This window comes from Monodelphis domestica, chromosome 1, assembly GCF_027887165.1.
Source record: "Monodelphis domestica isolate mMonDom1 chromosome 1, mMonDom1.pri, whole genome shotgun sequence".
In the NCBI taxonomy this organism is placed as follows: Eukaryota; Metazoa; Chordata; class Mammalia; order Didelphimorphia; family Didelphidae; genus Monodelphis; species Monodelphis domestica.
The window spans coordinates 117,919,456-117,934,906 of NC_077227.1; the positions used below are offsets into that span (position 1 = coordinate 117,919,456).

At 35.7% G+C, this 15,451-nt stretch overlaps 1 protein-coding gene across 1 annotated transcript in view; it reads right to left on the bottom strand.

Annotated features, from left to right (window-relative positions):
* Positions 1-15,451, bottom strand: part of BTBD1 (BTB domain containing 1) — a 37,405-nt gene that overhangs the window by 18,984 nt on the left and 2,970 nt on the right. The window contains exon 2 of the mRNA XM_001362391.5: positions 2,837-2,993. Within this exon, the coding sequence (XP_001362428.1) occupies positions 2,837-2,993 (157 nt within the window). The remainder of the gene's footprint in view (positions 1-2,836; positions 2,994-15,451) is intronic.

The window sequence follows — 15,451 nt, forward strand, 5'->3', positions numbered from 1 at the left end:
TCAAAATAGGATAGGAAGGCCCCCTTTCATTGCAGAGGCAGGAGACTATGGATGTGGAATACTGTATATATACTCTCAGACACTATCTCTGTATTGGTTAGTTTTACTGGACTGTTTCTTCTTTTCCTTTTAGAATTTGTTACAAGAAACAGCTTGCTGAGTAAGATAAGAGGAAGGTATGTATTCATTAATGAATGTAATATAAGGACAAAATATACCAATAAAAATAAGATAAGATTTTGGAGGTAAAAAAAGCAAGGAAAAAGTAGGATTACTGAAGACAATTTTCACAACTTGTCAACTTTGCAAAAATGCAGTCATATTGACCACCAATCATGTTTCTACAAAAAAAAAAATGCTGGCAGTGGGAAGCCACAAAGAGATCCCACTTGCCATTATAAAAAGTCTTCACAGGAATTAATTAATGGTGGCATTACTTCTGAAGAGACAACAATTCAGCGATTTCTAAAAAATAAGTAGCAAAAGATAATTGGCTCATGTAATGCTTACTTGGTCACTATGAATGGTTATTGATCTTATGTGTGCCAATACTCCCTTCCACTAATATGGATCATAACCCCTAATTTCTTATGTGTTGCCATATCCAAAAATTTACTGGAAAGGTATGATAAGGTGAGGAATAGAGGGAAAGAATCTTCTGATAATAGGCCTATCTGCATTTAGCCAGGCTAGTCTTCAAATGACAGACACAATCTATCAGTTGGCCCATACTCAAAACCTAGCCTTCAAGAACCAAAGGCCATCTACATACAAGAAATAAGAGTTAGGAAAGGAAAGCTTTAGGAAAGGCATGTAACCCTACATACATTAAATTAACTCATGCCACAAACAAAACTATAGAAATTGTTATAGTACAAACAGCAAATACAAGAAACCTTATTAATAAACTACCAATAGTCACTGAATCGAATTTTGAGAAACATGGTTTGTAGATATAAAATACAAACTCTAACGAGTTACCTACATAGTTACATCCAAGCAAAAGTGATATATACAGAAGTAATATAAGCATACTACCCAACTCCTCCCGAAAGGTTTCTTTCCCACTTTCTTTATCCAAGTATACTTAATATTCTTCAAATATTTCATATTGACAATACTGGTATGGTGAAAAGACTACTGAATCAGTAGTCAGGAATTTCAGGTTCTTGTCCTGGTTTCATGGCTAAATTGTTACCTTTGGGCAAGTCATTTTACCTAGCCAGGGTGTTTTCTTAACTGTAAAAAATGAAGTGGCTAAATTTGAAGATCTCTAAAGTCCCTTCTAGTTCTAAAAACCTATGATTCTATAACAAAGCTGTGCTTTATAAACAACAGATTTTAAACTTACTTATACAAGGGCTCAAATTAATAAAGATCTTCCAAAATTACAAAACCCAGGTTTTCTATCATGAAATTTTATATTATTAGGAATATTAATTTAGCATAAATGCCACAAAAATATGGGAGAAAAATATCAAATACTAACCACCATAAGACTGAATGAGTTAATGAAAAAATAAGTTAGAATACATCAAAGGCCTCCTACATTAATCTCTCCCCATTCCTTCTCTCCAAAGATTTCACTACTCCCTTAAATGAGAAAATAGAGGCCTATTTATACTTTAAGTACCCTCTTTTTGACTACTCTGTCTCAAAACACCCATTCTCTCCTCCTTCTATACTTTCCTTTCTCTCTTTTTAAAACTCCTATCTTCCATCTTAAAATCAATACTGGGTATTGGGTTCTAAGGCAGAAGATCAGTAAGGACTATGCAGTGGGGGTTAAGTGATTTGCCCAGGGTCACCCAGCTAGGAAGTATCTGGGGCCACATTTGAATCAAGGACCTCCACCTCCCGTCTCTGGGTCTGGCTCTATATCCACTGAGCCACCTAGCTGCCCCTCTCCTCCTATACTCTTGACAAAGAGGTAGTCCTTTTCTTCATCAAGGTCAAGCCCCACTATTGTAATTTGATCATATATCTCCACTTATCAGGTAAATTGGCCCCTATAATTATACCTCTCTAATATTAAATTTCTTATTATCTACAACCTTTGCCAATGCTCATGGCTTTTATCATTTAAAAAAAAACTGACTTGTTTCTTTCATCTCCTTAAGTTATCATTCTTTATCTCATCTCTCTTTTACCTACCCAAACTCCTACATGCACTCACCTCTACTTAACCTCTCACCCACTTTAACATCAAGAAATATCATTTTTATATCATGACTCAACTACAACTACTCTCTCCAAAATTATCAATGATTTGGTAATTGCCAAATTGAATGGTCTCATTTTCAATATTCAATATCAATGGAAAGGTTTTGAGCAATAGACTTCTCAGTAATACACCATGTCTTTTTTTTTTTCCCAAGGACCAGCCTCAATAAATATGGAGAGAGTAATCACTGGCAGACTATTAAATGATAAATTCTTTGGACATCACAATAAGTCAGAAAAATCATCTTTTTTTCAAAGTATTATTAAATTGCAATATAATAGAGAAACCCTGAACTAGGACGTTAGGAGACTGGTGTCCTAGGCCTGGTGATGCTAGTAGCTATATAATCTCAACAAGTCCCTCAACAAGACTCAACAAGTCCCACTCTGATGCCTCAACATCTGTGGGTACTTGGAGATCATATCAGCAGAACATGGGCACATCTTATTCAAGTTGAAACAATTTGAGTGGTGTATATGGATCTGATATACTGTCACCCAAGGTAATTTTTTAAACACAGCATTCCTCTGAATAGCATACCATCACATTATAGATTCTCAAAATATTGAATTGGTATTTTAACACAAACTTTATTAAATAAAGATTACTTACCTGAGTGAGAAGCATAAAGGCATTATCTGCCCTAAGATGTTTGGTGAGAAAATCTACACAATGTGCTTCTAAAGCTGGAACTGCATATTTTTTAGCAGTATAAAGAGTTGTCATGACTGTTTCTGGACCAATTTGAACTTCATCTGAATAAAGAAATCTGGAAAGCAATTCCAAAAATGGAAAAATTATCACCAGACCAGTAGAATTTTAAAAACCAGCAATTTTAAACCAAATTCAAACTTCACACTGGACACAAGTTAACAAAGTGTTTTATTAATTTGGTTATAAAGGTTATTTTACCAATTACATGTAATAAATTTCCACACAAGTTATCTCCAAATTGTCTCCTTTCCTCCCCCTCCCCAAATTAATAAGCAATTCAATCTGGGTTATAAATTAATTATTATTCAAAATATATTTACATATTATTCATTTTTGTAAGAGAATAATTATTAACAAGTGAAAATTCTCATGCTTTGATCTGCATTCCGACTCCAACAGTTCTTTCTCCAGAAAGAATATCAAAAGTCTAATAAACTAATATAGATAATTAAGTATTCAACTGCCTCATCTTCATGCTGTGCAATTTCATATTACTGAATTTCCGGGTACTTTAATTTTTCCTTCTAAGTGCCCAAACTTTAAAATGTTTAACCATGTTTTATCTTAATCTAAAATTATTCAAGAATAGAAGGCAATAGTGGAAAAAGCAAAGATCCAAAGGACTCAATGAATATTTGAGGGGGGAAAGAACACAAGCAGTTGAGGGATTAGGAGAATCTTGATGGAAAAGGGAAGTGGCCATTGAGTGGAGCTTGAAGTATTTAGACATGCAGAAATGAAAAGAATATATTCCTTGTAATGGCCTACACAAATGCAAAGAAACAGGAGACAATATTGAGGTTGGTGAACAGCTGGCAATCTTGTCAGGCTAACTCATTAGATTGTATAAAGAAGACTATATCGTTATTGAAGTAGAGTTGAAAAGGTAGTTTGTATTGGGGAGAGGGGATAGGGAAAGATAGCTAGTTATAGTACTGTCCAAAAAAACGTTCTGAGAGAAATAAGACAAGCAAGTCAGCTTTTTTTTTTTTGGACTTTTAAACATTATTTTATTTGGTTATTTTCAAACTTATTCATTGGTGGGGAAAAAAAAAGATCATTTTCTTTTCCTCTCCCCCTCCAACCCCCCCCCCCCAGCTGATGCGCGATTCCACTGGGTATCACATGTGTCCTTGATCCGAATCCATTTCCATGTTGTTGGTATTTACATTGAGGTGTTCATTTAGAGTCTCTCCTCAATCATATCCCCTCAACCCCTATAGTCAAGCAGTTGCCTTTCCTCAGCGTTTTTACTCTTTACGGTTTGTCCTATGCTTGTGGATAGTGTTTTTTCTCCTAGATCCTTGAAGACTGTTCAGGATCACTGCACTGACACTAATGACATTACGTTCGATTGTACCACAGTGTATCAGTCTCTGTGTACAATGTTTTCCTGGTTCTGCTCCTTTTGCTCTGCATCACTTCCTGGAGGTTGTTCCAGTCTCCATGGAATTCCTCCACTTTATTATTCCTTTGAGCACAATAGTATTCCATCACCAACATATACCACAATTTGTTCAGCCATTCCCCAATTGAAGGGCATCCCCCTCATTTTCCAATTTTTGGCCACCACAAAGAGCACAGCTATGAATATTCTTGTACCAGTCTTTTTCCTTATTATCTCTTTGGGGTACAAGCCCAGCAGTGCTATGGCTGGATCAAAGGGCAGACAGTCCTTTATTGCCCTTTGGGCATCATTCCAAATTGCCCTCCAGAATGGCTTGATCAATTCACAACTCCACCAGCAATGAATTAATGTCCCTCCTTTGCCACATCCCCTCCAGCATTCATTACTTTCCTTTGAGGTCAAGTTAGCCAATCTGCTAGGTGTGAGGTGATACCTCAGAGTTGTTTTGATTTGCATCTCTCTGATTATAAGAGATTTAGAACACTTTTTCATGTGCTTATTAATAGTTTTGATTTCTTTAGAAAACTGCCTATTCATGTTCCTTGCCCATTTATCAATTGGAGAATGGCTTGATTTTTTGTACAGATTGATTTAGCTCTTTGTAAATTTAAGTAATTAAACCTTTGTCAGAGGTTTTTGTTATGAAGATTGTTTCTCAATTTGTTGCTTCCCTTCTGATTTTAGTTACATTGGTTTTGTTTGTACAAAAACTTTTTAATTTGATGTAGTCAAAATTATTTTACATTTTGTGACTCTTTCTAAGTCTTGATTGGTTTTAAAATCTTTCCCTTCCCAAAGGTCTGACATGTATACTATTCTGTGTTCGCCTAATTTACTTAATAGTTTCCTTCTTTATGTTCAAGTCATTCACCCGTTCTGAGTTTATCTTGGTATAGGGGCAGGTCAGCTTTTAAAGTAATAGCTGTAATTTATGATATGTTTATTTTTAAAAAGCAAGCTGTACATAATACAATTTCATGGTTTTATATATCCTCTTTATAATTCTACTTTGCATATGGAAATTTTAGGGGGCATCATCTGTCAAGCTAAAGAGTTTTTATTTTATCCTCCATGTAATGGAAAGATGGATGGGCCTGACAGGGTAGTAAAAACAGCACCAGATCCTAAAGTCTCAAAAGACCTTAATTCAAGGGCTCTAGCTAATATTTACCATGTGACCATAGACAAATCTCTTAAACCCCAAGCCTGAATTGAAGGTAATATAATAACTGTAATAGCATGTATATATGAGTTACTGAAGGATCAAATGAAACCTGGGTTCAAATTTTCACTTAATAGCTGTAAGATCCCAGACAAGTTATTTTTCTCTGAACCATAGTTTTTTTAGCTGTAAAATGAGAGTATTTTTCATTTGTGTTATTGTTTGTAGTCTAGCATGTACATAACTGATGTTTAATAAAATAAATACCTGCTGAATTGAAAATGTGAATCAGAAAGGGAATGATTATTGGAGCAAGGTACTGGGGGAAAAGAGAAGTTTTGGAGTTGTTAGCCTTGAAAGAAGAAAGACCACCTTCTGAAATTGGGAGAGAATGAGTAAGAACACACAAAAACTCAAAAGCATGGGAGAGGCACGGAATTGAGGAGCTCATGTTAGAAAGCCTCCAACTCCTATTCCTAGAAGGCACTTTCCTCCTCAACCTCCGCCTTTTAAAATACTTAGCTCCTTTCCAGGCCCATCTAAGAGTCCACATGTTCAAAATTTCTTCTGATGCTCTCCAATTGTCAGGGCTCTATTCCCCCAAATTATATATATATATATATAGATATATAAGTTCCTTTAAGACAAGAACTGTTTCATTACTGTCTTTGTTATCAAGCAGAAAGAATATTGGTTCTGGAGCCAGAAACGTAAATTCAAATCTCATCTCTGAGGCTCACCACCTATGTAACCTTGAACAAGACATTTAATCTCCCTAGGCCAACTCATTTTGCAAATGAAACAAACTGAGGCCTTTTAAGTCCTTTCTAGCTTTAAATCTATGATTCTATGATTTCCCAGTGCAAAGGAATGGATAGAGTACAATCCTATGACTTCTCAGAGCTAACCCTTACACATTTAAGGCATTTAATGCTTGTAGAACTGAAGAGAACTGATACCTCCTAGGATCAATGAGATAATTATAAAGCACTTCAGCACTATAATAATCATTAGCTATCATTATTACTCTATATCTTGATGGGCTCTTAATAGCCAGTATGATTACTTCTCCAGGTTCACAAAGTTATCCTAGATTTTTGTGTGTGTAATGGAACTCTTTAGTAGTCTGTTAAATTTTAAGAACCCCTTCTCAGAAAAATTTTAAATGAATAAAATAAATTACATAGACTCACCAAGGAAACTACTCATTTTGAAATAGACCTCTCACAAAATTGTCCATACTACTAGGCCTGTATCCCAAAAAGTTCAACAATAGGGAAAAAAAGGCCTACTTGTACGAAAATATTTATAGCACCTCTTTTTGTGACAGTAAAGAATTGGAAACTGAAGGGATGCCCATCAATTGGGAATGGCTGACTAAGTTGAACTGGAAGTAATGAAACAGGTCAGTGAAGTAGAATATGAAATGATGCAAAGTAAAGCGAGCAGAATCAAAACAACTTTGTATGCAGTAACAATAATGTACAATGATCAACTGTGAATGATTTAACTATTAATAACAAGGTAAAGATCCAAGAAAACTCCAAGGGACTCATGATGAAAAAGGATATCCACTTCCAAAAAAGGAACAGATGGAGTCTGAATGCAGATTGAAGCATATCATTCTTCTTCATTTTACTTCCTCCATGAATTCTTCCTTCTTGTTTAAGTAATATGTGTCTGTCTTGTTTTGCAACATGAAAAACATGGCAATATGTATTGTACAACCATTATCATACTTGCCTTCTTGGGAAGGAGGGAAAGATGGAAGGGAGAGAGAACATGGATCACAAAATGTCAGAAAATTAGTATTAAAAATTGTATCAATGTGTAATCTAGAAAAAAAATAATTAATTTAATTAAAAAAAAAACAAGTATAATTATCCCCCCCCCCCAAAAAAAAACCCAAACACTCGCTTTTAATTCACCAACTCCAGGATAAGAACCTCTGACTGACAAACTTTCAATTCTCCCTATATATTATCCAATCATTTGCCAAGTTTCAAATGAATAGGTCTATTTGCTAATTCCCAATACAAAACATTCCATTTCCAGTGCTACTTGGCTCCTCTCCCTACCTCCTCCCCATCTCTGCTGTATCTACCTGTTTCTCTCCTTCCCTTTCTCTCCAATCTCTGAAATGTACTAGCTCAGTGACCACAAACCTATGGCATGCAGAGCACTCTCTGTGGGCACACACACTGCCCTCCCCTTCCAACCTCCAACCCCACCCCAAGTTTATTACTAGAAAGGCAGAGGAACTCGGGCGGAGCTGCTCCCTTCCCCCTCTCCACCAGGGCTGAGGACATTGCCTACTTCACTGACCCCTCTGCCCAACAGCCCAATGGGAGCATACAAGGTGAGCAGCTCACAGGTGGCACAGCTAGAGGGCAGAATGCTGAAACCATTCCCCTCCCCCTCATCTGTGCTAAAGACATTTCTTGCTTCACCCAACCCTCTGCTTCCTTCCTTTTCTGGGGTAAGGGGGTAGGGCAGGACACAGCATGTGGTCTGGGAAAGTGGGGCATGGGATGGGGTCTAACAGATTTGCCATCACTGTACTAGCACTTTACTTTTGTTTCTTAGAATCCCTAGTTCCCTTTCAGGCACATTTCAAGTGTTAACTGTTTCTTGAGGCCTTTCCTAACATCCTCAAGTTGTTAATATTGTCCTTTTATTCCCTTATTTACTTAATTCTTCATCCACTTACTTACAGAAATGTTTTACCATGTAAAAAAAACAAAACAAGAAAAACTTAACAGTTGCACCCTTAATCACTAAAGTTGTAGAATTGAATAGTAGCTGAAAGATGAGGTGCTTTTATACTCTGAACTCAGCCCAACTTACTGAAAATCCTGAACTGGAATGCACTCATCTTAATACTCTGATAAATAAATTCATTACAGATTAAAAAATGCTATTCAATGTGTATATTTTAATTTTTATTAGTATCTCTTTTCCCTCCTCTACATTTCCCTAGCTCTCCATAACTCCATTATAGTCCTAACTTGGTAAATTAAAATACTGACATTCAGCTATAATTACTTAATATATAAATATATTGGCATATATTATACTGATCAATTCAATCATGATCATTTAAGATACCTTGTTATTTTTGTTATTATTTATTGCTTTAAAGGAGCATTTTGTAATTCAATCTAAGTTTAATTCATAATCACACTAAATACTTCAAAGAATTATTTTTACTAAATTTTTTATGAACTTAAACATTAACAAGAATGAAATTTCCATATACAAAGAGAAAAAGACTGCACACAAAACTGTTAATCATTATATATAGCTAAGAATACATACACATATATATGACATTTAAAACAAATAGAACCAATAATGTCCATCTGAACTTCCTTCTAACCAAATTTGTTTTTTGTTTACTTATTGCTGTTTTAATTTATTTTCCTTTGAGGACAAGTATCATTATTTCCCCCTCACTCCAAATAAAAACTTACAAATCAAATAGGTACAATATAATCAAGGAAAACAAATTCACACACATCAGCAATCTTTAGAAAAGGTATATTTCATTCTGATCCTCTAGTCTATCACTTCTCTAACAAAATGTGGAAAGCATGATTCCTCATTAATCTGGATTTATAATTGGGTAATAAACTGATCAAAGTCCTTAAGTCTTTCAACATTGTTTTACTTTGCATTATTGTGGTAATTATAGTTATCTTGGTTCTGCTCATTTCTTTCAATACCAGTGCATACATGTACTGCCAGTTTCTCCAATTTGCTTCTGATATTTTTTACATTCACATACCACAATTTTTTCGGTCACTCCCCAAATGATTGGCATCTGTTTCCAATTCTTGACTACATTTTCTAGCCAACATGGCTACCTGAAAGGAAGGCTGATTGGCTAGCTCTCATTTATCTATACCAGCAAAACTATGATGTTCACATTAGATCCAATAATCTTTTTTTAAAACCCTTACCTTCTATCTTTATATCAATTCTAAGTTAAGTGACTTGCCCAGGGTCATATAGCTAAAGAAATATCTGAGATCAAATTTGAAACCAGGTTCTCCCAACTCCAGATCTGACACTCTATCCACTGTGCTACCTAATTGCCCCTAAATAAAATCATTCATTCTGGGAACTAGACCTGAAAAAGTTTACAGTCTTTGGGGGAGGAAATGACATGAACACAAAGAAACAAATAAAAACCTTCAGAGTAATTTCAAGGAGAGGGCACGAACACAGTATTGGGTACACAGTAAGCATCCTCTTTCCTTCTCCGTCCCACCCCACTTTCCTCCCTTCTCAGGAAGACTTGTGCTATTTGTACTTTTTAAGGCATTCTAAGACTGGTAGACCAGGTGGAAATGCATTCAAGACATGAGGGACAGACTGTGTTAAGTGATGTTGATAGACAAGGAACAGCAGACAGCCTATTTTGCCTGAAACCAAGTCTATAAAAGTAACTTGCAATAAACCCAGGAAAGAAGGCTGGAGCCAGATTTTGATGGGTTTTTGGCCAAACTGGAGGTGGTATTTTATCTTACAAGCAAGAGAAGTAGCACTGGCCTTTCTTAGGAATCTCAATTTGGTACCTGTGTGGAAAGTGGTTTGGAGAGAGAAAAGGAATTGGAAGCTAGGAAACTAATTAGGAGTTTGTACCCAGACACCAAACCATACTATAAAGTAGTATCATGAAAATAATCTGGTAATGACTATGAAATAAGAGTAATGGATCAAGGGAATAGATTAGATAGTCAAGACAGGGCAGTTAATGTCCCTAGTGTTCAATAAACTCAAATATCCAAGTTTTGGGGGAAACAAGTCACTATTTCACAAAAACTGCTGGGAAAACTGGAAAGTAGTATGGTAAAGACTAAAGCATGAACCAATATTTCACACCATACACCAGGATAAAGTCAAAATGGATACTTGATACAGAAATAAAGGATGACATCACAAACAAATTTAGGGGAACATGGAAAAGTTTACCTGTTAGACTTACAGATAAAAGAATTTATGACTAAACAAGACATAGAGAACATTATGAAAAGTGAAATGGATAACTTTTATTACATTAAATTAAAAAGGGTTTGTAAAAATAAAACCAATACAATCAATTTCAGAAGGGAAACAACAAATTTTGGGGGAAAATCTTATAGCTAGTGCCTCTGACAAAAACCTTGTAATGGCTAGAATAGGTTTAACTAAATTATAAAAATGTTGTGATCATTTATAGAAATTAATCCTTAAGTGTAAAGTGCTAAGACTGTTAGTAGCTCTAATAGCTACTATATATATATATATACTCAATTAGCTTTATTATAGCAAGATAAAGATAAGAGAGGGAAATATAGAAAGGAGGTAAAGAATTACCTAAGAACCTAAAGCCTAACAACCCAGAATCTGTCTATGAAACTCAGCCTCAAAAACACTCCACTGCTTCATACCATTTCCTTTATTCACTAGCTCTCCTACATCACTCCCCAGGAACCAATCACAATTCCTCAATTAGCCTGGGGGGGGGGGGGTGAGTGCCTGTGGAATCAGTTCCCTGGTTGCTGATTGACCCAAACTCAAAACAAATGGAAGGGAGGTATAAATCTCTGATTGGTCAAATAAAAATATAAATTCCCTTCTCACAACCTCATTTCTCAAATCCATTGAGAACAGAATCAAATTTATAAGAATAAAAGCATTCCCTGGTTGAAAAATGACCAAAGGATATGAACAGGCAGTTCTCAGAGGAAGAAATTAAAATTATGCTCCAAATCACTATTGATTAGAGAAATGCAAAATTCAAACAACCATGATAACTACCTCACACCTAGCAAATTGGCTAAAAGGACTAAAGAGGAAAATTACAAATGTTGGAGAGGATAAGAAAATTAGGACACCAAAACACTGTTGGAACTGTGAACTGATATAACCATTATGGAGAGCAATAAGGAATCAAGTTCAAAAGGCTACAAAACTATGCATACCCTTTGATTCAACAATAACACTACTAGGTCTGTAGCTCAAAGAGATCAGAGATAAGGGAAAGGACCTAACTGTACCAAAATAGTTTTAGCAGCTATTTTTGTAATGGCAAAGAATTGGAAACTGAGGAGTTGTCCATCACTTGGGGAATGAATGAACAAGCTGTGTAGTAATGTATACTATTGTACCATAAGGAATGAATAGGATTAGTTCAGAAAAACCTGGATAGACTTTTATGAACTAATGCAGTGGGAAGCAAGCAGAACCAGGAGAACACTGTATACAGTAACAGAAATAATTATATGATGATCAACTATGAAGCACTAAACCATTATCAGCAAGTCTCCCAAGATAACCACAAGAGTTTCATAATAATGTCTCATAATGAAAATATTATCCACAGTCAAAGAAGGAACTGTTGGAGTCTGAATGTAGGTCAAAGCATGCCATCTTCCACTGTTTCCTTCAAGAGATTTCTATTGTATATGGGATCTGTGTCTTCTATCACGACATGAGCAACATGGAAATACGTACTACATGAAAGTATGAGTATAACATAAATCATCAGACTATTTAATACCTACAGAAGGGAGGAAGTATATTTTAAAATGTCAAAAAACAAATGTCAAAAATTGTTTCTACATTTAACTGGAAAAAAAACTGGGGGGGAGGAGGGGAGAAGGAGAAGAAGGACTCTACTGAACTAATCCAGACAAGAGGTGATGAGGAACTGAACCAGTACAAATTACTATATGAGTGGGAGAAGGGGACAGATGCAAGAAATGGCATGATGGCAGAAACAACAAAACATAATAACCAATGAGACGTGAGCAATAAAGAAAAGAGGAGAGGTTGACACGGTAGTTCTAAACCATAGTGACTTAAAGGATGGTGATGGCATCTGAAAAAAATACAAAAACTAGAATGAGGTGGATTTTTTTTTTGGGGGGGGGAGCACTGTTGATAGTAAGCTTTGTTTTGGACATGCTAAGTTTAAAATCATAATACATCTGTATAGGTCTTAAAGGTTTGTAAAATGCTTTACAAGTTCTCTCATTTGAGATTCACAACAACCCTAGGAGGTAGTTGCTATTATTCCCATTTTACAGTTGAGGAAACAGAGGTCAAATGGCCTGCCCAGAGAAACACAGCTAGCAAGTCTGAGGATGCATTTGAACTTGAGTCCTCTTAACTCCAGACCCAGCACTTTATCCACTAGGTACCTCATCAACCCATGCATAAAGAAAAAGAAGTTTAAAGTAAATGGAAGTTGACTCCCAGGTTTTCTTTTGGAGGGGAGGGGGCATGAAGAGCTAGTGATAGCGTAAGTCCAAAAGTAACAAGAAATATCATATTTCATGGGACATATGCTTGTAAAGAGCTCATTTGATCAAATGAAACAATGTGTAAAGTGCTTAATCATTGTTCTTGGCATGTAGTAGGTGCTTAATAAATGCTTCCCCTTAACTTCTGAAAATCTTCCATATGCAGCTTATATACCTAAGATCTATTGTAAAGAAATATTAAGAACTCAATAAGATCCTCCAAGTAAATCAACATGTACTTTGATATTTGGTGACTTTAATGCAGAGTTGTGAATGGACTATGATAGGAAGAAATCTGGAAAATAAAGGTCAGGAACAAGGGATGAGGGTAACTAAAGGCTTATAAAACTACACAAATACTTCACATCTATGCATCATTAATATTTTATTTAAAAAGAGAATTGTTGAATGCTAAACATGAGTACTAAATAAGATTCCAAAAATCAAACTGATTTAACTGACTTTAAACAAATTACTTGTTTAATCAGCAATGTTTCTACAATCAGAAGAACACTGACTGCTTAAAGCAAAGTCAAAATCAGTATAATGATACAAAAAAGAATAAAAATCAGGAAAATGGCAAATATGCCATGCAATTAAAATCACTCGATTCTGACCTATTCAAGTAAGTTATTGATGATGAAAAAATATTGGATGAGGAAAAAATGGTAACACACTGAACTCTATAGACATTTATACAAAAGTTAAACCAATGTAAATCAATTGCCCTAATTAATAGACTAAGAGAAACTAAATAGTTTCTTAATCAGTAAATATTTGACTTGCTGGCCCAAAATAGAGAAATGGCAACCAAATAATAACCAACATTTCTATGGTTTAGAAAAATTGTGTCAAACTCCAAACAGATGCCTCATAGATAACAGATTTTAAAAAAACACCAATTAACATTGTTTTATTATATCTTGATTTTTAACCGTTTTGCAATTGTATTTTAATCTAGTTCCTTCACTAGTTTCTTCACAGCTCATGGCTGGGGGGGGGGGGGGGGGGCCTGTGTTTGACACCTTTGATTTAGATTATAAACTCTCTTACAGAGAAAGCCATAGGAAGATTATGAGGAGTTAATTGACTCAAAGAATATGCAAAGGCAGTGGATAGTAAAAGCACAATAAAGAAAACCTGGTAAAAGATCTCATTAAGCAAAGTCATTTCAAGAATATTTAGGGATGAGGGAAAAAACATTTATATACTATTATACTATGTGCCAAGAACTATAGGAAGCCCTAAACAAAAATGATTTCATTTGATCCTCACAACAACCTCATGAAGTAGGCTCTATTATTATTCCCGTTTTATAAACTGAGGAACTGAAGCAAACAGAAATGACTTGCCCACGGTCATACAGCTAGTGTCTGAGGTGGCATTTGAACTCGGGTCTTCATGACTCCAGGCCTGATGTGCTATCACCTAGCTACCCCAAATTAACAATATGAAAATTAAAACTAAAAAATACTCTGAATAACTATTTTTAAAATGAGGTCTTAAAATATTTTTCATTTATTTTAAAAGGTTTTATTGATGCTTATGGATTTGTATCATAATCCTTTTACCTCCCTTCCTTACACATCCTTACAATATCCATACACATCCTTATAACAGAAAGAAGTTGAACAAAACCAAACAAGCAGCAACCACATTTGAGAAATTATACAACATTCTGCATCTATAATCCCCCAAACTCTCCTCTCAGAAAAGAAAGGAGTATTTACATCATCTGTTCTTCAGGACCAAGATAGATAATTACACTTTGGCAGTTAATGAGAGTTCTTTTACTTAATGTTACTGTCATCATTTTAGATTGTTCTCCTGGTTATGTTTACTACCCTCAGCATCAGTTCATAAAAGGTGATCCCATACAGGTCTTTTCTCAATTCTTCACATTTGTTGTTTCTTACAGGATCATACACTCTCACAAACCGCAATCTGTTCAGCCATTCCACTAATGGATACCTACTTGATTTTGTTACCTATTTTTTTGCTATCACAAAAAGTACAAGTTAGCCACTTTATCTAAAGACAAAGGGCAGATAAAAAGAAAAATTCATCAACAAGTCCTCTCCTTTCTCCACATCCAAATGATTAAAATTTCCACTAATACCCAACCCTACCTACCCTCTGCCTCAGGGACAGATAAACAGGCCAGACAGGTAGGCAAAATGGTATTGTGGGAGTCAGTAGACTTGGCTCTAGATTTAGGTCTATAATAAAACTTGCTGTATGACCTTTAGTAACCTGTCATTTTGCTGGGATTAGTTTCTCAATATCAAGTTGTAGGGAGTGAAATGGGGGGGGGTTGTACCCCCCAAATCACTCTATTGAGCAGACAGGAGACTTGATATTTGCAAAGTTCATGTGGCTTTATTCAGAGGTGTGGGGAGGGGGCATAGAGTGAAGAACATTGTCTAGGCCTTTCAGTCCTCAGAAGGGGGTAGGGGACTACCTGGGCACTGGCACCAAGCTCACAAAGGGGGAGGGGGGGTGATGGAATAGAGAGATACAGTGAGAGGGAGAGGGAGGCTCCACAGTCTGAGGTCCCAGAAATAGTGGGCCTTGAAACCTAGATTTCCTCAGTTTTTATAGGGATTCAATACAATTCTATCTCCACTTTCCAATCCTCTATATCTTATTCT